Below are 27,016 nucleotides of genomic sequence, written 5' to 3'. Positions count from 1 at the left end.
TCCGTTTAAAAAAAAACAAAACAAAAAACGAACAAACTGGTGGAAAAAAACAGATGTATGTGTGTGCATCTGTTCAGATCCATTTTTCTATTGAATTCCATAAAAAAATCCGTTTTTTAACGTAGACAAAAACGTAGTTAACCTCATTTTTGTGTTTGTTGGAAAAAAAAAACTGATCCATTTTGATCCTTTTTCTTAAAATTGAATTTAATAGAAAAACAGATCAAAAAGGATACACACGCATCTGTTTTTTTCATCCGTTTTTTGCACAAAAAAAAAAACGGATTGCAAAAACGTAGTGTGAACACAGCCTAAGCTTTTATGTGTTCCGAATAGATTGCAGGGTGGGATAAGCAGCTGTAAGACTCCTCTGGTGATTGCTAATCAACCTAAGAACAAAAGAATGGAGCAGCAGCTCTATTCCTACAATACTTGGAAACATTATGGTGCGTTTACACACTTTGAAGCCAAAACCAGGAACAGACTATAAACAGGGATCAGGTCATAAAGGAAAGACTGGAATCTATCCTCTTTTCAAATCCATTCCTGGCTTTGGCTTCCAAAATCTGTCAGATAAATCTTTCTGTGTAAACGCACCATAAGCCTCATAGATAACAGCCCCTTCTGAAGTACACTCTTAAATAAATGAGAACTCATGAACGGAAAGAGAAGGTCTGAAACATATGCTTGTGTGCAGTACATGATACGGTGTACGGCACAAGCATACATACGGAGGGGGGGTTGAGGGGAGTGAACAGCATGCTAAAGTGCTGCACATTAAAGGGGTTGTCCAACAAAAACATTTTTCTTTCAAATCAACATGTGTCAGAAAGTTATATAGATTTATAATTCACGTTTATTTAAAAATCTCAATTCTTCCCATACTTATAAACTGTTGTATGTCCTGCAGGAAGTGTTGTTTTATTTACATTCAGAAACAGTGCTCTCTGCTGACATCTCTGGCTGAGTCAGGAACTGTTCAGAGCAGCAGCAAATCCCCATAGAAAACCTCTCCTGCTTTGGACAGTTCCTGACTCGGCCAGAGATGTCAGCAGAGAGCACTGTTTCTGAAAGTAAATAAACACTTCCTGCAGGATATATAGTAGCTTATAAGTATGAGAAAACTTGAGGTTTTTAAATAGAAGTAAATTACAAATCTAAGTTTCTGACACCAGTTGATTTAAAAGAAAATAAATTTCGCTGGACAACCCCTTTAAGACTCTGCACAGATGGGAACTACCAGGCGTGTATATAAATGTTCTCCATCTGCTTGTAATGAGGTCAGATAAGGGCAAGTCCACCCCTCAAAGTGGCCTACCCTAAAGTACATAGCAAATAGATTAGCAGCAACATAGCGAATAATGAATCAAGTCTGTTCTCCTAAAGACACTATTACCTGGGCTGATTTTCATCCAAAACAGCCACATGTCAGCCCCTGTTACACTGCCAAACATGTAGATGCTTGTTTATTGGCAGATCGGGCCCTTCAGACTTGCTTTATTTAGCATTTATTACACAGGGAGATATGCGGCCAAAGCAAAGGGCCAGACGAACAACATAGCGATCATTCATACAGCCCTGGCCCTACGATTACTAAGCCATTTATGTAGTCGGGTCAGTAAACAAGCACTGATCAACAAGATCGGCACTCTAAACTAAGCTGCATGGGCCTACTAACAAGTCCTTTAACACGACCCTCTAAAATAATTTTAGGGGTAGTTTCACACGTACCGTATCACAAATCTGCTGCAAATCCACAGATTTGACTAAATGAATGATCACAGCATTAAATCCGCACTGTTAAATCTGCTGCAGATTCGCTGCGATATGGTACGTGTGAAGCTACCCTTAAACATCTCAGCAATTCCACAAGTTGTAAAAGAGATTGGACAAAAAAAAAAAAAAATCACACAATGAAATAATAATAATAATAATAATAATAGCAGCACCGCCACTTGTTATTGCCACTGTTGCTTGGGTTTCTTTTTATAGTCCGGCCTCGGATACCTCTGGTAGGGAGTGTCACCGTGTTGTGATGGAAAATAATGGCCAGGATTGTTGTCTCTCTGTTGAGAAAAGTGCGGTCTACCATTGCGAGGTGGTGCGCCATTCACTGCATCATATTCTCTGTCATGAGGGAAGGGTCTCTGTGCATGGTGCCTCTGTCTATTATGACCTCTATGGCTGTGCAAAAGAAAAAAAGAAAGAGGATCATGATTATTAACAGTAACTAGTCAATAGGTATATGTGATGTGAGATACACAAGGATGTGAGCTATTACTACAAAGCAGTATGGTTTTACATTGCTGGCAAAGTCTCTGTGATTTCATGTGTAAATAAGGTGGTTTCCATTAACAGACAGCAAGCAGAGAGCTTGAAAATGTCAAACACAGAAACAAAGTTGCATACTTTTCATTGTACAACAGAGAAGCTTTGCCTAAAACTAAAAGCCATTTTTACAGGTCTAACCTAAAAGAGAGCCTGCTATTGTAAAAATGGTATTTTATTTCTTTACCTACCTAAAGGGGTCGGCCACTTTATAGTATAACTGTTTAGTTTACAATATTAGCAAATGTACTCACAGCTCTTACTGACAGCATTTCCCTGTGTGCCTTGCATTCTGTCCATAAGATGGCCGACATGGAGGAGCATGTGACCCGCCCCCAGTGTCCGCCACTGAGCCTGTATATGCCTATAGAGTACACTGGGGGCAGGGCATGGTCACATGTTCCTCCATGTCCACCATTTTATGGACAGAATCACCACAGAGCAGGGCAGCACAGCCTGGAGGAGCGGAGTCTTATTTTAGCTCTATGAGTTACACAGGGAGCTGCTGTCAGTAAGTGCTGTGAGTTCACTATCAATTTTACTATAAAGGGGCCAACCCGTTTATTTTGATAGAGCAAGCAATGACATTTTTGGCATACACTTATCACAGAGATGGAGCCTGTAAGCCAGAGAAAACCATTTAGGGGCAATGATAAAATAAAGGTTTATTTAATTGTTTGCAATACGTTCTCCTTTATTCTAAGCAGAGATGAGCGAATTTACTGTGGGAACAAAGCGAAGTGCTTTGTTCCTATTTCCTCTCTGCTCATCAGGCTGCGGGGCTTTTAAGTCTGCTCCGCTCCCTGACGCTCCTCCCCAGGTGCTGGGAAAACGTGAATCCAGTCTTGGGAAACTGGGAGGCGTTTCCCAGGTCTGGATCCATCTTTTCCCAGCACCTGGGGAGGAGCGTCAGGCAGCGGAGCAGACTTGATGCGGCAAATACAGATAGGAAACAAAGCACTTCGCTTCGTTCCTACTATAAATTCGATCATCTCTAATTCTAAGGGTATGTTCACACTAAGCAAACACGGCGGAATCCCGCTGTGCTCAGTGTCCTACAATGAGTGAATGAGAGGGCACGCGCGCGTCCGCTTCCTCCCCTCTCCACTCCACTCACTTTTTTGAGCAGAGAGCCACAGCAGCGGAGGAGCGTGCTCTCCCATAGACGGGCAATGACACACTGAGCACGGCTGGTTTCCGTGGAGGAAAGTTCTGCCGCAGAATTCCGCCTGATTTTCTCAGTGTGAACATAACCTAAGAGTTATCACTGAGGTCCAAATACATCAGGATTGAACTGAATAATGCTGCGTTTACACGGAACGATTATCGTTCAAATTTTCGCAACAAAGACTGCATTTGAGCGATAATTGCTCTGTGTAAACACAGCAAACGATCAAGCGACAAGCGAGAAATCATTCATTTTTATCTTTCAACATGTTCACAAATCGCTGTTCGCTAAAAATTCTTTCAAAGATTCACCCTATGTAAAAGATGGGTTTAAGCGATCTTAAAAACGATCGCAAGAACGATTTTTCTTACGATTTATTTGTCTAAACGCTGATAGTTATAAAAACCAAATCGTTGCTTCAAAATCGTTAAACGATCGATTGGGCGAATTATCGCTCTGTGTAAGCGCAGCATAGGGGTCAAACAGGTGTCAAGCTCAGGCCCTCCAGCTGTTCCAACACTACAATTCCCTACAGCTAAAGCGGTCCAGGCATAATGGGAATTGTAGTTTTGCAACAGCTGGAGAAGCCAATATTAACACCCTAAGTCTAGAATGAGCAGGGATTTTAATTTATAAAATTATAGTAAATAATTTTAATAGATTAAACAGTATGTTCATGGTGACAGGTTTTTTTTGTTTTTTTTTTTACAACCAATACAGTTAGACTTTAAAGGTATCAAGAGTTTTCCTTTGCCGACTTCTCGTTTCTTTGGTCAGGTCTTTTAAAACTTCAGTGACCCTTTTAAAGTAATTTAAACGGAATGGAAAGTTGAATAAAATATTGGTAAATTTCATTACCTAAAATGATTGGGCGCGTTACCTTCCATTTGTGGTAAACTGTGCCTGGGACCTGGCATATATGGCGGTGGAAAACCAGGTTGAGGTATCCTAGGACCATGACTGCAAAGAGGCACAAATAACGTAACTAAGGTGCAGGCACATGCATATTACAGCCAGCACCTGATGCAATATCATGGGGAATATGGGATGAAATAAAATCTACAAACAAGGGTCAACTAAAAGGATTATCAATAGATAAGATAAAAAAACCATGATAGAACGGTGCAGTGGTCCACAGTGGATACAAAAGAAATTAAATAAAATAAAGCAGTCCCAAAAACATAGAAAACAGTCCTGAAACATAGGAAAAGAGATCGGCACTATTGTAATGTGAGTCTTATTGGGATATTACGCTGATGTATTGCCACCAGTCATTGAGTGGGGTCCTCAATCCATGTTAGTAAAGGGTCCAGTGGTATAATAAACGGTAGGGCACTCCCCATAAAACGTGACTTATTTCACTCGATTAAAATAATTGTGGTACAATCATACTGCTAGGACGCCAGCACCATATGGTAAACATGACAGCTGTTTCGCGTGCTGACGCTTGTCTGGAGAATCGTCCTCACACACGAAACAGCTGTCACGTTTACCATATGGCATCCTAGCTGTCCGACTGTACCACGATGATTTTAATAAATTTAAATAAAAGTCACGTTTTATGGTGCGTGCCCTACAGTTTACCTTCTTGTTTATAAATAAAATAAAGCATATCTACATTAGGAAGGTAACCAGTAAGTATCATAAAAGAGGGTGAAAATATACTCAAAATATTCCTAAGATTCCGATGAAAGTATAGTAAGTGAAATGAGACCTCGTGTTCAGGCCCCCTACACTACACAATACATGTGTGGTGCCCTGTGAAATGATCAGTAGAAAGGTAATACTGCAATACAGGTTGTGTGCAAGGCAAAGAACTCACCTAGGATATCTCCCACCGGGATGTGAAAACCCATGCCGCGGTCCCATCGCTTGACCTGGCTTATGATGCAAAGGTGGCTGTGCGAATGGCGGCCCTGAAAACCTTGGTCCCCATCCTGGAGCATGAACGGTGTGGCTGCACAAGAGGTAAAGACCCATTTAGCGTATTGGTGTGTTATAAAGAAATTCAGATATAAAACAAGTCTCTGCTGCTGGGGGTTGGTACAGACATGGCCACTCAGTAAATGACTGGCTGCAGCGGCTTTTCCCCTCAGCCAGGGATTGTCTGGGCGGCAATGAAAAGAAACTTACTGTATAATTGCCAGCACTTTCTATTCTATGCAGAATAAGCATACATAGCTCAGTGCATGTTAGGCTAGGTTCACATTGCGTCTTAATTTACATTTCACTGTTCCCATTTCATTATGAATAATTTAGCTTTTCGCTATACACAGAGCATAGTCCACTACACTACTGAATACAAGAAAAACCACACATATTGTAATGCATTTTGCAAATGAAAAACAGATTCTGCTGAATGGTGTAGAGCAGAATTCATCTTTAGCATCTGGTAACCTCTACATTTTAAATAGCTGTGATTAAAGGGTTTTTTTCACTCAAATATAACATTCCATATGTTGCTACCCATGGTAAGCCTAACAATTCCTTCCATACTTATTATCTGTTCAGTCTCCTTCCTCCAGTTCTGAGCTGCTGCTTTCTGCTTAAGACACAGACTGTGTGAGAGCTCTTATCCCCGTTTCCCCCTCCCTTCTGAGAAAGCCGATTTAAACAAGTCCCTGGCCGGCTTTATCTGCAACTTTGTAATGCTAGGAGGATTAATCTGAGGTCAAGTTGCTGATGAACTCACTGTGATTATTCCTCCCAGCATTACAAAGCAGCTAAAATGTTGCAGATAAAGCCAGCCAGGGACTTGTTTACATCAGCCATCTCAGAAGGAATGGGTGAGGAGGGGGAGACAGAGAGAAAAGCTCACACACAGTTGTTTCTGTCTTTAGCAGAAAGCAGCAGCTGAGAACTAGGGAAAGGAAACTGAATAGATAACAACAAGTAAGGAATAACATGGAAGCAATTGTTAGTCCCATCATAGGCAGCAACATATGAAAACTTATACCCCTTTAAATGTATTTAATGTATTATTTTACAATTGGAATCAATGGGTGATGTTTCTGTATGCATATATGGCAGGGGTATATGTCAGACAATAAACATCTAAGGGAATCCTAACATGTAACGTGAACATAACACTTTGAAGGTATATCATCATTGAAACATGCTGGTCCATTTACACAGAAAGATTATCTGACAGATTATCTGCCAAAGATTTGAAGCCAAAGCCAGAAACAGACTATGAACAGAGATCAGGTCATAAAGGAAAGCCTGAGATTTTTCCTCTTCTCAAATCCATTCCTGGCTTTGGCTTCAAATCTTTGGCAGACAATCTGTCACATAATCTTTCTGTGTAAATGGACCCTTAGACTTCTCAGTTTTTGCATTGTGACAATATATCTTAATATTGAATTTTGTAATACTGAATGTATGTAGATCCACTATGCTATACCCAATGTATCTGTACTAATACCGGCATCTGTACTAAGTCCGGCAAAATTTTTTATTATTTTGTTGCCCCCCCCCCCAAAAGTTATACAAATCACCAATATACACTTATTATGGGAAATGCTTATAAAGTGCTTTTTTCCCTGCACTTACTACTGCATCAAGGCTTCACTTTATAAGCATTCCCTGTAATAAGTGTATATTGGGGATTTGTATAACTTTTGGGGGGCAATACAATACATCAATAAAAATTTTCACTGGACTTCTTTAATGGTTTGTATTCTGCCTTTCTTATTCACTTTAGTATTTACATATTTGTCCATGAAAAAAAAAAAAAAAAAAAAAAAGTGTCTGACAACCAGTCTTCCCATGCCATCTTACAAATGTGGAAAACCCCTATTAAGCTGAATCTCAAGGACTTTTTTAGAAAATATGTATACAGAAAAGACAGACAGTGAGTCAGGGGAGTTTTATAACTCTGCAGCTAGTAATTGTATGAACTAGTGTACTATATAACTGCTCTTGCAGTCTCTTATATAGGGCAGAGATGATCTGTTCAGCAGCACTGTATACATAGATTTAGGGCATCCAGAAAAAATAAGGAGCGGCGGGATTGATGGAGATGGGACGGGTCCAACTGCTGCCAAGAGGGATCAGATATCAGATTATTTAGTACTGTACTTCACAAGAAGTCAGTCTCTCTGAAGAGACCAATATCCTACGTGTCCTAGACTTGTAATCACGTAACCCATCTTCAGTGATGAACCAGCTCAAAATGTATGGATGCAACTGAGCTGGTATGAAACAAATGACACTGCAGGTAAACCAGTGGCGAGCTGTAGTGATGAGGGAGCTGTCAAAACGTTCGGGAACATTATGTGAACAGTCAGCGACTAATTTCCCATGGCTGGCAGGAACACATGGATATAGCCTATGTTTTCCAGGACTCCCTAGGGCAGCATCCAACTCTTGCAGCCATGGTAAATCTATCGTTGAGCGTTCGGGTTTAGATAACGTTGCAGAAACTGAACATTTTGATGAATGTGCTAGACAATATTGAGAAGGCATTTTATGTCCAATTTCCCACCCTGGAGTGCTTCTTTAAAGTTTCACTGTTGTAATTTTTAAAATCAGCAGGGAATGTCATATAAAGCATGACAACAATCTCCATGATTTTTTTTTTGTTATCATGCTTTAATACAAAGCTATATTTCAGTCTCCCGAGGCAGCTTTATAGTCTTGTGCTGGTTGGAAAAAAAAACAAAAAAACAGGAGACTAAACACCAGAGGCGCACTCACAGAGAAGTCATGTGATTGATAGATGCATTGAGCTGTGACATACTGTACTGGCTGGGACTTTGTGTTTGATTGGTTTTTTTCCCCCCCAACCTGCGCTAGACTAAAAGGCTGCCTTCAGGAGACTGGACCTAGATACAAGTATGTATAGCTTTGTTATAAAGCACAGTAATAATGCTAATACTACATGCTTTATTTAATATCTTGTTGATATAGATTTTGAAAATTATAAGGACAGCAACACTTCAAGGTGTTATCCAGTGCTACAAAAACATGGCCACTTTCTTTCAGAGACAACACGACTCTTCTCTCCAGTTCAGGTGCGGTTTGCAATTAAGCTCAAATCACTTCAATGAAACTGAGCAACAAAACCCCATCCAAGCTGGAGACAAGTGGCCATGTTTTTGTAGCGCTGGATAACCCCTTTAAGGGTAAATTCACACAGGCGGATCCGCCCGGAGTCTCACGCATGAAATCCGCAGCCAATCCGCAATACATGTATTATTATTATTATTAATACGTGTAATGCGGATTAGCTGCAGATTTCGTGCGTGAGACTCCCGGCGGATCCGCCCGTGTGAATTTACCCTAAGGGTGTGTTCACACGTACAGGATCTGCAGCAGATTTGATGGCGCAGATTCAAAGCAAATCTGCAGCTTCAAATCAGCGCCATTAAATCTGCTGCAGATCCTGTACGTGTGAATGCACCCTAAAGCATGATTTTTAAATCAAATGGTGCCAGTAAAACTGTTTGGTAAACACACGTGACACTGCTCCTGTATACACTGAGAATGTTTAGACACAGACCACACTACATTACCTTTAAAGGGGTAGTGCGGCGCTAAACAATTATTCAAAAAATAACACACATTACAAAGTTATACAACTTTGTAATGTATGTTATGTATGTGAATGGCCCCCTTCCCAATGTTCCCTCCCCCACCCATGCTAGACCCGGAAGTGTGGTGCATTATACTCACCGCATCTCGTGTCTACCCCCATCCGCCATCTTGTGACAATGACGTAGTCTTCGGGAGGCCGGCCGAACCACTCCATCCGATCCTTATGCCGGCCCCCCTCTGCCGCGTCATAACTGTGCTCAGCCGCGATTGGCTGAGCACAGTTAAGCTCAGCCAATCGCGGCTGAGCTGCTGATGACGTGGCAGAGGGGGGCCGGCATGAGGGACGGATAGAGCGGTCTGGCCGGCCTCCAGAAGACTACGTCATTGTCACAAGATGGTGGACGGGGGGTAGCTCATGTGACAATGTGACACATCCCTGCGAGGACACTCTGTTATGTACGGTTTCCAGTAGATCTGCCCTACCAGTGGTATTCCATGCTGGTGAACATGTAGGTGCACTGACATTGCTGTATACTCCTGTACATGTTCTCAGCCGTCCTGTATTCTAGTTTGACCTGCTCTAACTTTAGTTGTTTTCTTTCAGCATTATCACTAAGGATGTGTTCACATGCCAAGTCTTGATGGCATCACAATATGTTAAAATTTTATTATTTTTAAAAGGTTTTACAGAGAAAAGTTTAATAGAAATGATGTGAGGTTTTCATACTTTCTATTTAAAATCTCAAACCTACCATGACTCATCAGCTGCTGTATGTCCTGTAGGAAGTGGTGTATTCTTTCCAGTCCGACAGTGCTCTCTGCTGCCTCCTCTGTCCATGACAGGAACAGTCCGGAGCAGGAGAGGTTTTCTATGGAGATTTGTAACTGCTCAAGGACAGAGGTGGCAGCAGAAAGCTGTGTGTCAGACTGGAAAGAATGCACCATTTCCTGCAGGACATACAGCAGCTGAAAAGTACTGGGAGACAAGATTTTTTATATAGAAGTAAATTAAAAATAATGTATAACTTTCTGACACCAGTTGATTTAAAAGAAATACATTTTCACTGGAGTTCCCCTTTAAAAAAAAAAAAGAAAAAAAAGATTGATGGCTGAACAACCCTTGAACAAAGGATCATCTGAGGAACGATCATTTTGCACATACAATACACATGTTGGAAAAGTTGTTAAGACCGACCCCACAAGGATGATGAATAATCTTTCTGGGAACGTTTTAAGTTTTAAAATACTCTTTAGTGAAAGGTCCGATTGTCGTCTGAGAATTTCCAACATGGCCATCTTCTTTTTTTAAAGGATCAAAGTCTGTCATTGGTCAGATCAAACGATCGCTGGTTGCTAAATCTTATCCGATGAACGATGGTTTGGTTGCAATCATCCGCTTTCATCAAATTTAATTTAAGGTGTATTGGCACCTTTAAACCAGTCATGACCCGTGACTCTGGGGTTGCTCCACTGAACATGGAGGTGGTTGGGGATTTGCGGTCCGTTTTGGGCCGTGCTGCTGATGCTTGGCTTGAGGCTTATCTAATCCAGCATTGCTTTAGAAAAGAAAATTGGATCATCAATGGAAGCTGCTTGACAAATGCAGGGTCATTGTAATCAGCTCTTAGATTATTCCCTCTGGTGGCCATTTCTGAAATTACAACCCACTGTAGCTACTGCAAGCTCTTAAAGGGAATCTGTCAGTACCTGGGCCCTACCACTGGTGCTAACAGTGTGCTGTAGTCAGCAGTATACTAGTGAGCATGGTGCCTTTTGGTAATTTGTTCGTGCAATGGATTATGTACAATCTCAGGTCTACTTCTGTAATGAAGAGTCAAACAGGAGTTGTATCTCGGCATTGGTGCCACACAATGCTGCCCGGCCTCCTGCTCGCTCAGCTGCCAGCCAGTGTCTGATTGCAGATCAGTCCTCTGTAGGCAGTTTATGTCTGAAAAACACTCAGATATAGTTGAATTTCTGAGCCCAGATGATTTACCCATAGACCACAGCTCCAACACAGCTTAAGAGACTCAACTATATCGGATTGCAAAACAGTCCTCCGTTGGCTTATACTGATTGACAGCTGAGCGAGCAGGAGGCCGGACCGCATTAATTATTCTTGACTAGGGGACTGCCAGCAACAGCACACTGTGAGCACCTCAGGTAGGGCCGGGAGCTGACAGATTCTGTTTAAAGTGGAACAACCCTGTAAGGACAGTCTCTGTTATGTGTGGATGCCTGTCAATCAGATCTGTGCACAGTGCTGATGTATGTACACTTTCCATCAGCTTCATCTATTCTAACTTAGTGCTAATGCAGAAGGAAAACACACTCCTAACTAACATGTATAACATGTATTCACACGCAGATTTGTTTTATCAGGGTTTTGCAGTTAGAGGTTCACCACGCACATATGGATGATGTGAGGTTTACATACTTTTGTAAGAGAAATGCACTGGTTACTAAACCAAGTCATTACCTGTGACTCCACGGCTTCGCCTCTGCACGGGAAGGTGGCTGTGAATGAGCTGTCCTATTTGGGAAGTGCTGCAGATTCTGGCTTTGAGGTATATCTATTGCTGCATTACTTTAAAAATAAGGAAAGGAAGATTGTTAATGAAAATCCACTATACAAGGGGCGATGGTGTCACATGACAAGCCCACATTTCTTTGCCATAAAGCCCACTACACCTAAAATAATTGATTAAAGCGTCAATGTCCTAAAAAGAAGGAGGTAGAGATATGTCAAAAGTTCTGATCAGTCGGGGTCTGGATTCTGAGACTCCCACTAATAGCTAGAAGAAGCAGGGAGAAGCACACTGCTAAGCTCTTCTCTCCCAGTCTCCTTCCAGTAAGCGAACATAACAGATATCTACAGTGGGGAGAGAAGCACTAGGCTAAGCACTTCTCTCCTCTTGTTTTAGCAATCTGTGGGTGTCTGAGAAACGGATGACTGATTTAAACATTTAACATGACTTTAGGTCATGGCAAAAAGTTTGTTTAATGACAGCATCACGTTAATGATAGAGGCATTTTCCCCTTAATTTACTTAAATTTATTTGAATTTTGTATAGCCAACACAATTCCTTTGCTACAACCACAGAAGCAGTGGTTGTCATACCCAGGCATCTATGACACATCTATAACATTTAGCAGCTATACATAGGGTAGGTAGCTAATAAAAGACAGACGATCTTTGTAACCACTGTCTATTGTGGACAAGAGGTGAGAATCCTGAACAGAGAACCCCTATCAGAAATCACTAACAGGGTATATAAAGCAGTTCTAGTATGGAAACCCCTTTACTGCAGTTACTTACCTCCTGGATTTGCCATGTAAAAGGTCATCGAGATAGTTGTTTCTTTCTATGCTATGTCCACGGCTTTTGTTGAATTCTGCAAAAAAGAAAAAAAAAGGTGTGATGTTCTTTGTGCTCTTTTACATAGCCAACCTATGGCACTGGGATGGGGAACCTGTAATGTTCCTGTTGTTGCAGCTAGTGAGTGCGGATCGGTTCCCGTCTGTAAACACTCACTCAATCGACAGACCTCATAAACAATCACTGACTGCAGGAGAATTTGTGCGGCCCTTTATTTTATACTGGCAATCTTTTTATGTGCTGTTTAAAAGATGTGATCAGCCAGAGAAGGAGCATTTCCTTACTAGTTGGCTAATCGCTGGCGCTTTTACACAGGCTGATTATTGGCAGTGAGCGTTCCTGTCGGCCTTATACAGAACGTGCATATCTACCATCGGGGAGACTCATTGCTGCTAACACAATGGAGCAGGAAGCTAGACAGGCATCCTTTCCCCATACTTATGCATGCTTCAGAGCTGGAGGCAGAAGAGTAGGGGTAGGGAACCTTTGGGCCTCTAGCTGTTGCAAAACTATAACTCCCATCATGCCTGACTTTAGCATCTTTGTACTGTATTGTATGTGTAAATCCAATCTTAGGTTATACTTTCTGCTAGTTTTTTTCTGGTAAGTCAATAATGTAGTCCATATGAGTAGACCATTAGAATGTAAATGGTTGTGCAGTTGTCCCTTGTATCTTACAGCACTGGCTGCAGAATGTTAAGGATTTAAAGGTGAGATTAGGGCATTTGCAGACTCTAACCAACAGGAAGATCCAAGAACAAGAATGTCAAACATATGTATAGCGTACACCATTAAGTATGGATCTGTGTACTAGATCTCTCTATGTAAAATTTAAAGCTAATAAAACGTGTACACATTGTACTACTCTTACTACTATTGTTCTTACTTTCTAAGTTAGGCAAATTACGTTTGAAAATCTTTTATTAAAAAATCTCAAGTCTACCAGTACTTAGCTGCTGTATGCCCTGAAGGAAGTGGTGTATTCTTTCAAGTGTGATCTCTGCTGCCATCTCTGTCCATGACAGGAACTGTCCAGAGCAGGAAAGGTTTTCTATGGGGATTTACTGTCAGCTCCTGCCACAGAGAGAGGTGGCAGCAGAGAGTACTATGTCCTCCAGGACATATAGTTGTCCTTTGTATGTTACAGCAGGTCATTACACTGGCTGGGAAGATTAGGGCATTTGCAGACTATGTATAGCCTGCAGTATCTCTAACCAACAGAAAGATCCCCTAACAAGAATCCCAAACATATGTATAGTGTACACCACCAAGTATAGATCTGTGTAGAATATAAAGCTTATAAAGTGTACACATTGTACTATACTCACTTTCTATGGCTTCAGCGGGTTCCATGCTCAGCATATCAATCAAATACCTGTCAATGTCAAAACTCATGTTATAAATAGATGACAAAAGACACAACTTCTATTCATCAAACCGCTATGATATTTATTGGTGCATGCAGAGAAAACCACAAGAGAAAGTCCTTGTTATAGTGACCCAGCAGAGCATTTCATTAGTGCCGTCCTGGTGCCACCAAGTCCCCCAACTAGTTACTAAGGGGCACAGAAGGTAGTCTATAGCTTGTATAGGAGAGCACAGAAAAGCAGGGCATAACTGGAGGGGCCCTACACTCAGCTACTTAATTCTAGCAACTGATGCAAGCCTAAGCATCTAGACCAATAAATAAGATGTACAAAACAGAGAAGCCACAACGCAGATGTGAATAGGGGCTTGGACTGATTGATTGAGAAATCGGTCCACATCATATAGTACGATCTAGCCCGAGGGTAGGAAACCTTGGCTCTCCAGCTGTTGCAAAACTACAACTCCCATCATGCCTGGACAGCCAAAGCTAAAGCTTTGGCTGTCCTTGCATGATGGGAGTTGTAGTTTTGAAACTGCTAAAGATCCCAGGTTTCCTACCCCTTATCTAGCCACATGACAAAGCACAGAACCTGAAGCAGTAACACAACGTACCAACGCAACATGTCATTTTAGCGGACGTTGAAATAAAAGTTAGATGATTACATTGGCCACGGATGCAGAGAACTCGGCCATTTGCCAGATACTGCTCCACTTACTAGAACATTCTGATCAGCACTAAAATGAGCTGCAGCAAAAGGTCGCCTCACCTGCAAACTAAATAGCCAGTCCTGTTCAATCCATGGGTACAGTGAACACCAACCAGCTTATCTGCGGAGGAGAAATAATTGGATTTCATTGTTCATTCTTAAAAGAAGCTCCTATGTACGTATATAGAATAACCCGTGTGGACGTCACTTAGGCAGTAAGAATAAAGGGGTACTCTAGCAGAATTTTTTTTTACAAATCAGCTGGTGTCAAAAAGTCATACAGGTTTGCAAATGACTTCAATTGAAAAAAAAAAATATTAAGCTTTCCGGTACTTATCAGCTGCTGTATGCCCTGCAGGAAGTGGTGTAATCTTTCTAGTCTGACACAGTGCTCTTTGCTGCCACCTCTGTCCCATGTCAGGAAATGTCCAGAGGTTTTCTATAGGAATTTCCTGGCATGGACAGAGGTGGCAGCAGACAGCACTGTGTCTGACTGGAAAGAATCCACCACTTCCTGCAGGACATACAGCAGCTGAAAAGTATTGAAAGATTGGAGATTTTGTTTTTGTACAGAAATAATTTACAAATCTGTCTAACTTTCTGAAGCCTGTTTAAGTGAAAAAATTTTCTTTAGCTTGCATACCCCTTTAATCCTTAGAGGATCGGGCCGATTTCAATTTTTCCGTTTTCGTTTTTCCCTCCTTGTGCTTAAAAGGCCATAGCCCTTGCATTTTTCCACCTAGAAACCCACATGAGCCCTTATTTTTTGCGCCACTATTGTACTTTGCAATGACAGGCTGAATTTTTTTTATAAAGTACACTGGGAAACCAGAAAAAAATCAAAACGCATTTCTTTTATTTGTTTTTTTTTTTTCGTTTTTACGTCGTTCGCCCTGGGGTAAAACTGACTTGTTATGCATGTTCCTCAAGTCGTTACGATTACAACGATACGTAACAAATATACGTTCCTTAAAATCGCTCTATTCCCAGGCTTATAACGCTTTTATCCTTGGGTCTATGGGGCTGTGTGAGGTGTCTTTTTTTGCGCCATGATGTGTTCTTTCTATCGGTCTCTTGATTGCGCATATGCGACTTTTTGATCACTTTTTATTAAAAAAAATTTCTGGATTTAGTGTGACAAAAAATGTGCAATTTTGTGATATTTTGCACTTACGCCATTTACCGTGCGAGATCAGGAATGTGATGAATTAATAGTTCAGGCGATTACGCATGCGGCGATAGCAAACATGTTATAAATAAAAATAAATAAATAAACATGGGAAAAGGGGGGCTATTCAGACTTATTAGGGGAGGGGACTTTTTACTAATAACATTTTTTTCTTTTACACTTTTATACTAGGAGCCCCCCTGGGGTTAAGGTTATTCCACGTGGGGTTAGGGTTATTCCCCCTGGGGGACTTCTAGTATAAGTACTCTGACCTCTCATACAGATCTATGCTGCATAGATCAATGAGAAAGGCATTTTGATTGCTTCTGGCTGCTGCAGCCAGAAGCATTCGAGTGCCGAGCCCCGGCGGAGAAGGATGTGTGGATCGCTCCTCTGGGACGACGTCCCGGAAGAGCGATCCACCCCACCTGACACCAGGGAACGGCTGCATACAAGTAATCGGATGCAGCTGTGAACTTTGACAGCTGCATCCGATTACTTTATTAGCGGGCATGGCGATTGGACGGTGCCAGCTAATAGCTACGAGCGGCACCCGGAGCGGCGGTTCAGAGCGCAGCCACTGCGCGACCCCGCTCTGAACACATGGAGGTGGCCCTGGACGTACGGGTACGTCCAGGGTCACCTAAGGGTTAAGAGATAGGATACCCTAAACACTGATAAGGCAACGGAAAAACCTCTTCAATAAGCTGGTAATACAGTCTATACTGCACACCCCCATCACTAAGTACAGTGATACCTTGGTTTAAGAGTAACTTGGATTAAGATTGTTTTGCAAGAGCAGCTCACAGTTTTTCAAAATTGTAACTTGGTTTAAGAGCATTGCTTTGTATTAAAGGACAACTCCCACAAAAATTTTTTTTTGCTCATTTAACACACATTACAAAGTTATATAACTTTGTAATGTGGTTAAATACCCGGCCTGGCCCCCTTCCCCCACTTTCGGACCCCCGACCCCCCACCCCAGAAGTTAAGGAATTTATACATTACCTATTACGATCGTCACGGTCCTCTTCTCCGGGGCGGCATCTGGTGACGACGACGTCAGAGCCGAGGGGCGGTCCGGGTCTTCTTCCTCCTCGGCGTCTTCATGCAAAGTGAATGGGGATGAAAAGGCTGCTGGTGCACATGCGCACCAGCAGCCTTTTCATTGGCTGGAGCGCATCACATGGCTTCCAGCTTGCTCAGCCCTGATTGGCTGAGCTTGCTGGAAGCCATGTGATGCGCTCCAGCCAATGAAAAGGCTGCCGGTGCGCAAGCGCACTGGCAGCCTTTTCCATCCCCTGGACCCGGAAGTTGGAGACATCGCTGGATGGCGGAAGGCGGCGACGGAGAGGCGGACGGCGGGCGAATCGAGCGGCGATCGTCACCGGAGAGATGGTGAGTATGGTGTCTGTGTGTGTCTGTGTTTTTTTTTTTTTTGGGGTCCCGCGGGAGTTGTCCTTTAAGGGGAGGGGAAGTGGGGGAGGGGCATGGACTGCGTAGCATGGTCTACAGCACAGTACTCTGACCCAGGAAATCTCCCTCACCTTCCAAATCATAGCAGATCCACTTTAGGCTGGGGCTTACATCAGGGGACAGGACCATGGAGGTAATCTCTTCATAGCTGTAACCCCTCTCTCCCCGGACAGAGTGCTGCATGAATGTGCCCACATCTGCCCTGCTCATTGCTCCATGCACCCTGCAGTCTCTGTCAGTCCTTGTGTTTCCCATCCTCTCCGTTTCTGCTATTATGTGCCTGCACTTACACTCAGCTATACACACTGCTGAATAATGTGCCTGCACTTACACTCCGTCACTGTCCTCCTGCACAGCTCTGTGATTCTCACTTCCTGATTGCTCCATGGTGAACACACACCCTTTCCCCATTGCTGTCATGTGACCACACAGACCTCTGACAGTAGTCCTGCTTCTCTATTCTAGCTTGTTGTACTACACTACTGCATTATGGGGATCTTAAGCTCCATTCTGTATCTACAAACTGCTGCTGTATTTTCAGGTTTATGCCCTTACTATACATTACACTCCACATGCGGATTGCTGTACTGTACAGTAACTAATATCATATTCAGCTGTTTCTGACTGTTTGATTCATTTGTTCTACATGTTATTCAATATAAAAAAAAATTATTATTTTGGGGTGTGGAACCAATTGTCTGCATTTCAATGATTTCATATGGGAGAATTTGCTTTGGTTTAAGAGTGGATTTGGATTACTAGCACGGCCACAGAACGAATTATGCTCGTAATCCAAGGCTCATATGACTCTCCGTTAGGACACCATGGTCTTACTAACAGATTCTCAACAGAATACACAGCCATCAGCAATACCTTTAAGGGGTATTACATCTCATGAATGGCCACACTTACCATTTTCCACATTATCACTTAGATATTGTTTCACGGCCACCTTAAACTGGGAGATAACGTCATCGCTAGGCACTTCATGTCCAATGGTGAAGATCTTAAAATAGTTTATTGATTCGGGAAATTCCTATAACAGAAAATGAACATTTAAAGTTTTACTTTATGTGCGTATATATATATATATTCATAAACCTATATAAAATAAAGATTGCATTACGGATACCATGAGCATAGTCACAGTATCCAGAGGGCAGTATAGTATTAGATTGGGATGCCTGGTGCTGGGAGGTAGGTTCACACACCTTGGATTTGCCACAGAATCTGCAGCAGAAATGTGCTAAGAGATCAGCACAAAGATTAACCCGATCACGGGCATGAGTATGACCTCTCAACTGTTAGGATGTAGGTCCTCTATAAGGGTCCATTCACACCTTGTTTTGACCCTATGCTTGGTATAAACACTGTGAACACAGAAAATAATATCCATAGGCCTATAGTGTAAAAGGGAATGGCAACAAATAGCTCTTTGGCCATGATCTGCCCTGTATATGGTCAGCTAGGGCTGGGTGATCAACAATCTCATTAATCAATGTCCTTAGTGGGTCTGACAATTACATTTTTTTTGAAGATCACAAATTAACAAACAAACAACTGTGCTGTCCAATTAGGAGCAATGAAGCAAAAATGTCCTGTATGCGACTGTACAATATGAAGGACCAGTCAAGCAGCTGAGAGACGCAGTCACATATATACATAAGAGAAACAGATCGCTGATCTCAGGGAGACCAGTCAAACGATAACACTGCCGGGTGCTAGTGAAATCCTAGGTGCGTTGCCCCCTGGGAAACATGAATATGCAAAAGAAGAGCCCGTGGAGCCTCATTGAAGAGTCTCGAAACACAGGACTAGCCAGATATCCCTCCGGGAAGGACCCAGCCAAGGGGTGGCTCCTGTAAGGAAACCACCAAATCCACCATATTAAGTGGCCATATAAGTCATATAAGGGAAAAACCAAGGCTAGGTAACCATCCACAGACAGCTGTTTCGGGGTGTTGCTCCTCATCAGTGTGAAGCAGGATTCTGGCTAGGTGGGAGCAATGCCTAGTAGAGCCATTAGAGAAACAGATCACTGATCTCAGGGAGACCAGCCAAACAACAACACTGCCGGCTGCTACTGAAAGCGCTCAATGCAGTAAATCCTAAGTGCATTGCCCCCTGGGAAACATGAATATGCAAAAGAAGAGCCTGTGGAGCCTCATTGAAGCGTCTCAAAACACAGGACTAGCAAGATATCTATATATACATAGCCTCCTCTATATAGGTAAGATATGAATGACTAGTGAGTGAGTTACTTCCAGGGTTCATGTTATGTCTATTTGACTCACTGCCTATAACTCAGCTTCTGAATGGTCCTTTATATAGAACAAAGAGAGGAGGCTGCACACCTACTGTAGGTGACCAGTCAGCAGTCAGGTTACATCCAGTCAGAGAGAGGAGGCTCCACACCTACTGTGTGTGACCAGTCAGCAGCCAGGTTACATCCAGTCAGAGAGAGGAGGCTCCACACCTACTGTATGTGACCGGTCAGCAGCCAGGTTACATCCAGTCAGAGAGAGGAGGCTCCACACCTACTGTATGTGACCAGTCAGCAGCCAGGTTACATCCAGTCAGAGAGAGGAGGCTCCACACCTACTGTATGTGACCAGTCAGCAGCCAGGTTACATCCAGTCAGAGAGAGGAGGCTCCACACCTACTGTATGTGACCAGTCAGCAGTCAGGTTACATCCAGTCAGAGAGAGGAGGCTCCACACCTACTGTATGTGACCAGTCAGCAGCCAGGTTACATCCAGTCAGAGAGAGGAGGCTACATATTTTAGAATTCATGAAGCTAGAGTATGAGAGTAAGGACTAGCAGCCTTGCATCAACCAGAGAATGGTTTCCTTGTACCTGCGGGGAATAGTAGCGCTGGGTGCAGGTTAGATCCACAACCATTCCTAGTTCTTCATTTTGTTTCTTGACTTCCTGAATAAGATCTGATGTGGAGAATCGCTGCCAAGGTGCCAGCTTGTGATCATACATCTGGAAGTGAAGGGCAGAACGGTCAGCGTCATATAGTCACACCAGCATAATGGCTACTGCTTTCTCTAAACTCTCAGCTTACATTCTTTAAAGGGACTTTAAAAGCAATAAAACGTGTTCCCGGGATGCGTTTTCCTACTGGAATGTACTCTGTCCACCTGTAAGAGAAGGAACATGGTAAGTGGCTGGCTTTAGACCAGGTAAAGGGGTTCTTTTAGAAACAATGTTCATTTCACAGAAATCAACCCAAGGGACAGCGGCCGGCCGTACCCAAGGGACAGCTCCGGCCGGCCGTACCCAAGGGACAGCTCCGGCCGGCCGTACCCAAGGGACAGCTCCGGCCGGCCGGCCGGCCGTACCCAAGGGACAGCTCCGGCCGGCCGGCCGGCCGTACCCAAGGGACAGCTCCGGCCGGCCGGCCGGCCGTACCCAAGGGACAGCTCCGGCCGGCCGGCCGGCCGTACCCAAGGGACAGCTCCGGCCGGCCGTACCCAAGGGACAGCTCCGGCCGGCCGTACCCAAGGGACAGCTCCGGCCGGCCGGCCGGCCGTACCCAAGGGACAGCTCCGGCCGGCCGTACCCAAGGGACAGCTCCGGCCGGCCGGCCGGCCGTACCCAAGGGACAGCTCCGGCCGGCCGGCCGGCCGTACCCAAGGGACAGCTCCGGCCGGCCGTACCCAAGGGACAGCTCCGGCCGGCCGTACCCAAGGGACAGCTCCGGCCGGCCGGCCGGCCGTACCCAAGGGACAGCTCCGGCCGGCCGGCCGGCCGTACCCAAGGGACAGCTCCGGCCGGCCGGCCGGCCGTACCCAAGGGACAGCTCCGGCCGGCCGGCCGGCCGTACCCAAGGGACAGCTCCGGCCGGCCGGCCGGCCGTACCCAAGGGACAGCTCCGGCCGGCCGGCCGGCCGTACCCAAGGGACAGCTCCGGCCGGCCGGCCGGCCGTACCCAAGGGACAGCTCCGGCCGGCCGGCCGGCCGTACCCAAGGGACAGCTCCGGCCGGCCGGCCGGCCGTACCCAAGGGACAGCTCCGGCCGGCCGGCCGGCCGTACCCAAGGGACAGCTCCGGCCGGCCGTACCCAAGGGACAGCTCCGGCCGGCCGTACCCAAGGGACAGCTCCGGCCGGCCGTACCCAAGGGACAGCTCCGGCCGGCCGTACCCAAGGGACAGCTCCGGCCGGCCGTACCCAAGGGACAGCTCCGGCCGGCCGTACCCAAGGGACAGCTCCGGCCGGCCGTACCCAAGGGACAGCTCCGGCCGGCCGTACCCAGGGACAGCTCCGGCCGGCCGTACCCAAGGGACAGCTCCGGCCGGCCGTACCCAAGGGACAGCTCCGGCCGGCCGTACCCAAGGGACAGCTCCGGCCGGCCGTACCCAAGGGACAGCTCCGGCCGGCCGGCCGGCCGTACCCAAGGGACAGCTCCGGCCGGCCGGCCGGCCGTACCCAAGGGACAGCTCCGGCCGGCCGGCCGGCCGTACCCAAGGGACAGCTCCGGCCGGCCGGCCGGCCGTACCCCAAGGGACAGCTCCGGCCGGCCGGCCGGCCGTACCCAAGGGACAGCTCCGGCCGGCCGGCCGGCCGTACCCAAGGGACAGCTCCGGCCGGCCGGCCGGCCGTACCCAAGGGACAGCTCCGGCCGGCCGGCCGGCCGTACCCAAGGGACAGCTCCGGCCGGCCGGCCGGCCGTACCCAAGGGACAGCTCCGGCCGGCCGGCCGTACCCAAGGGACAGCTCCGGCCGGCCGGCCGGCCGTACCCAAGGGACAGCTCCGGCCGGCCGGCCGGCCGTACCCAAGGGACAGCTCCGGCCGGACGGCCGGCCGTACCCAAGGGACAGCTCCGGCCGGCCGGCCGGCCGTACCCAAGGGACAGCTCCGGCCGGCCGGCCGGCCGTACCCAAGGGACAGCTCCGGCCGGCCGGCCGGCCGTACCCAAGGGACAGCTCCGGCCGGCCGGCCGGCCGTACCCAAGGGACAGCTCCGGCCGGCCGGCCGGCCGTACCCAAGGGACAGCTCCGGCCGGCCGGCCGGCCGTACCCAAGGGACAGCTCCGGCCGGCCGGCCGGCCGTACCCAAGGGACAGCTCCGGCCGGCCGGCCGGCCGTACCCAAGGGACAGCTCCGGCCGGCCGGCCGGCCGTACCCAAGGGACAGCTCCGGCCGGCCGGCCGGCCGTACCCAAGGGACAGCTCCGGCCGGCCGGCCGGCCGTACCCAAGGGACAGCTCCGGCCGGCCGGCCGGCCGTACCCAAGGGACAGCTCCGGCCGGCCGGCCGGCCGGCCGTACCCAAGGGACAGCTCCGGCCGGCCGGCCGGCCGTACCCAAGGGACAGCTCCGGCCGGCCGGCCGGCCGGCCGTACCCAAGGGACAGCTCCGGCCGGCCGGCCGGCCGTACCCAAGGGACAGCTCCGGCCGGCCGGCCGGCCGTACCCAAGGGACAGCTCCGGCCGGCCGGCCGGCCGTACCCAAGGGACAGCTCCGGCCGGCCGGCCGGCCGTACCCAAGGGACAGCTCCGGCCGGCCGGCCGGCCGTACCCAAGGGACAGCTCCGGCCGGCCGGCCGGCCGTACCCAAGGGACAGCTCCGGCCGGCCGGCCGGCCGTACCCAAGGGACAGCTCCGGCCGGCCGGCCGGCCGTACCCAAGGGACAGCTCCGGCCGGCCGGCCGGCCGTACCCAAGGGACAGCTCCGGCCGGCCGGCCGGCCGTACCCAAGGGACAGCTCCGGCCGGCCGGCCGGCCGTACCCAAGGGACAGCTCCGGCCGGCCGGCCGGCCGTACCCAAGGGACAGCTCCGGCCGGCCGGCCGGCCGTACCCAAGGGACAGCTCCGGCCGGCCGTACCCAAGGGACAGCTCCGGCCGGCCGTACCCAAGGGACAGCTCCGGCCGGCCGTACCCAAGGGACAGCTCCGGCCGGCCGTACCCAAGGGACAGCTCCGGCCGGCCGTACCCAAGGGACAGCTCCGGCCGGCCGTACCCAAGGGACAGCTCCGGCCGGCCGTACCCAAGGGACAGCTCTGGTGGCAGTCTACTAGGGAATGCTGGGAAGCAGTAAGAACAGGCTGAATCCTGTGAGGGATGCATACCTCTTATAGGGTGTAGGGTACATGGTCCCTCCCTACCCTTGTCATCTGTATATCAGGGTGGCATTCAGTGGGGCATGCTACAAACTACAACTCCCAGCATGCCCGGGTAGACAACAGCTGCACAGGCATGCTGGGAGTTGTAGTTTCACAAAGGTTAAAGCCCACCGTGCTAAGCTCAGGCTGCCAGCTGCGTGTATAGGTCTGCCAGCTGAGTCACCACTGACTGGCATCAGGCACTCCTCATAGTGTGACCGGCAGCCGCCTATAGTCATCAGGTATCTCCCCCGCCGCCCGCACTGCCCCCCGGGCTCCCCCTCCCGCACTCACCGGTCAGGGATGGAGTTCTTGTGTTTCATGGCTGCGGAGTGGCGGTGGAGGTGACGGGAGACAGGGATCCGGAGAAACGAAACTCGGCACTTCAGTAGTAAGCAGCACACAGCCATCCAGACCACGCCATGACCCGGGCCACGTCACAGGCGGGGCGCACGGTGATGACGTCATCACGCCGCCGCAGAGGACGCCATCTTTGATGTGGGCACGGCCTCGTGTTTCATCATTTATAATAGGTCATGTGATGTCATAGATGACTTATGCGTGTCTATCAGACATAGTCATAGTTACTGTTATGGTGCTGTTATGGTTTCTGCACAGTTAGAGAATCATCAAATCTCAGTCCACTCTGACACTGCTCCCTGCTCCTGGCCCCCACCCTCCGTGTCGGGATCACGTGTCCTCCGTCTTTTCAGGGCGCTCCCGCATCCAAATTCTCTGCTGCATACAATGGAGTGTGCGACCGGAGCCGCACACTCCACTGTGTGCACTGACAGTTTTTCTGCAGCCGCAACGGCCGCAGAGCGGTGACATGTCATTTTCTTGCGGCGCCGCTAGGGATCCCAACCGGAGTGTATACTATACTACACAGGAAGCCATCTACTATAGGGGGACCTACACAGGAAGCCATCTACTATAAGGGGACCTACACAGGAAGCCGTCTACTATAGGGGGACCTACACAGGAAGCCATCTACTATAGGGGGACCTACACAGGAAGCCGTCTACTATAGGGGGACCTACACAGGAAGCCATCTACTATAAGGGGACCTACACAGGAAGCCGTCTACTATAGGGGGACCTACACAGGAAGCCATCTACTATAAGGGGACCTACACAGGAAGCCATCTACTATAGGGGGACCTACACAGGAAGCCATCTACTATAAGGGGACCTACACAGGAAGCCGTCTACTATAGGGGGACATGAACACTCTAAGGTCCTGCAATAATGCACCTACGCACTGGGGGGGGGGGGGGGGGGGGGGGGGGGGTCTAAGGTTAAATTAAATCCATCTCTCATGGCCTATAATATAAGATAAACGGATGTGTTAAATGACACACATGCATCTGATATGTGGATGGTGGATACTGTTGAGTATAGTATAATATTATACTCTATTCATATTCTTTACATCCACAATCCTTTTTTTAACTATTAAGATTTGCAACAATATCAGACTGGAATGGTTCCAGACAAGCATGAATATAAATACACTTATATAAGGTAATGTGCAAAATAAGAAACTTGAAGGTAGCTTGAGAATGGAATACATGCGCTGTGAGGAGATATACTGGGAATGCAGTAAACCATTTTGTATGTGTCTTCTGCCCTCTACTGGCTGTTTTTCAGTATGACAGCCTTATTCTTTATATTAGTGTTCCCCGACTTGTCGCTGTCCAGCTGTTGCAAAACTACAATGTTCACCATGATGGGAGTTGTTGTTCTGTAACAGCTGGACTACACCAGGTTAGGAGACACTGTGCTAGGAAGTTAGATGGGTTAGATGCTGGCAGTATTGTCAGCACAGGAGCAGTTTGTTAGGAGCTTCATGGATTTGGGCTCTTTGGCTCACTAATACTATGATTAGTACGTGGATTAGAATGGGGGTCACCATAGCTATATACAAAATTTATGAAAAAGCCTTTGAAGAATGGAGCAAGAAAAAGGAGTCTTTATATCCAGAAATAAAACTTAAAAGATAAATAAGTATGTATTAGTTATAATTTATAGAGAACCAACACAAGTGTCACTTATTGGTAATAACTACTCATGTGAATATACACATACATACTGGTAGTTTCTGGGGAAAGCTTGAAAACAGACACAGGAAAAATTGGTAGCCTGAGTTCTGGGATCTTAATGCAAAGCCCTCCATAAAGGAGGTGTGTGCTTCCCTTTAAGTGCTGGAGTACCTCTTTAAACCTCAAATATCACTGTCGCTTTAAAAACTTTGGACGTACCACAGAGACGTCAAAACGCTTTAATCTCTTGGTGTGACGTGTTGCTTTTGCAGACAGTATAGCCTGCTGTGACCTAGGGGGCCCCCTGTCTGTGTGGCTCCGGGAGCGGTCGCACCCCCTTATTCCGTTATGGTCCATGCTACATGCCTGGGCCTGTCACCCTGGTCACTGCCTGCCTCTACGGACAGTAAAGGTGCGCAAGTTCCTACATTCAAAGAGATTTAAGGCAGGAGTCCGCATGGCGGTTTTCGGCACAGGATCTTGGCGCTGATTCCGTAGTGTGAATGGGGACTAAGATGAAACCCAGGTCACTATATAGGGGCAGTGAGTGATTAGCGTGACTGGAGTGTGCAGTGCTGCTGGAGGAATAATATATGTCCAATCTGAAGCCCCCAAACAGGGAGTCCCCATCTCCTGCTCATGGCTCACTAGGGTCTCCCCAGCTCCCTGGTCTGAGCCTGCCTACTGATCAACTTGTTTACATTTGAAAATAGGACTACTCCTTTAAAAGGCAAAACTTGTCACAGTCATGCACAGAAGAGTCGGGGGGCAATCATATGTTCCAGTGGTAGACAGGGTCTTGGTGGGTGGACCTTCATCTAGATAGGGGTATTCCACTCAAACTTCTCATATGTTGCTGCCCATGGTTAGACTAACAATTAATTTCCTACTTGTTGTTATTATCTATTCAGTCTCCTTCCCCCCCTGTTCTGAGCTGTTGCTTTCTGCTGAAGACACAAAAGAATGTGTGAGTATTGATGAGCGGATAGTGAGATATTCGAATATTCGATGTTTGTGCGAATATCCCTCGAATATTCGATCCCATTAAAGTCTATGGGAACAAGTATTCGATTAGTGAAAACATCTATTTGACCATTTGGAGGGTGAAACCGGAAGCTGGGGGATATGAACGCTTATCGAGTATTTATCGAATATTCGCAGGATATTCGTACGAATATCGAATATTCGAATATCTCACTATGCGATCGAATATCTATTCGATTGAACAGTATTCGCTCATCACTATTGTGAGCTTTTCCCTCCCCCTCCCTTCCTAGACGGCTGATGCAAACAAGTCCCTAACTACAACTTTGTAATGCTGGGAGGGTTAATCACAGTGAGTTCATTAGCAACTTGACCTCACATTAACCATCCCAGCATTACAAAAAGTTGCAGATAAAGCCAGTCAGGGACTGGAGGGTGAAAACAGAGAGAAGAACTCACACAGTTTTTTTTGTGTTTTCAGCAGAAAGCAGCAGCTCAGAACTGGGGGAAGGAGACTGAATAGATAACAAGTATGTAATGAATTGTTAGTTTCATCCTGGGCAGCAACATATTTGTATCTTTAATATGGAAGAAAAGGCTGATGGCGAGAACATTAGAAGACCTAAAACAACAAGACACACACAATACTGATAGCAATCCTCGTGCCATGTCTGTGTTCTGATATAGTGTCAATGAGGCTTTATGTCAGTGTCTGGAACTGTAGTTTTGCAGTTGTCACATGCCTATAG

The 27,016-nt window shown here is 46.8% G+C and overlaps 1 protein-coding gene across 1 annotated transcript; it reads right to left on the bottom strand.

Annotated features, from left to right (window-relative positions):
• Window positions 1–1,912: 1,912 nt before the first annotated feature.
• DUSP11 (dual specificity phosphatase 11) lies at window positions 1,913–23,717 on the bottom strand. Its single transcript, XM_069956795.1, has 11 exons — window positions 23,537–23,717; window positions 20,204–20,279; window positions 19,990–20,121; window positions 18,045–18,168; window positions 14,549–14,609; window positions 13,742–13,788; window positions 12,354–12,429; window positions 11,514–11,621; window positions 5,319–5,453; window positions 4,355–4,456; window positions 1,913–2,184 (listed from the first exon to the last, which is right to left on the bottom strand). The coding sequence occupies exons 1-11, from the start codon at window positions 23,650–23,652 to the stop codon at window positions 1,959–1,961; spliced, it is 1,203 nt and encodes a 400-aa protein (XP_069812896.1). The 5' UTR covers window positions 23,653–23,717; the 3' UTR covers window positions 1,913–1,958.
• Between the last annotated feature and the right edge of the window lie 3,299 nt (window positions 23,718–27,016).

The sequence above is a fragment of the Dendropsophus ebraccatus genome, chromosome 1, assembly GCF_027789765.1.
Source record: "Dendropsophus ebraccatus isolate aDenEbr1 chromosome 1, aDenEbr1.pat, whole genome shotgun sequence".
NCBI lineage: Eukaryota > Metazoa > Chordata > Amphibia > Anura > Hylidae > Dendropsophus > Dendropsophus ebraccatus.
The sequence above is the reverse complement of the archived record's forward strand: the minus strand, read 5'-3'. Positions and strand labels throughout refer to the sequence as shown.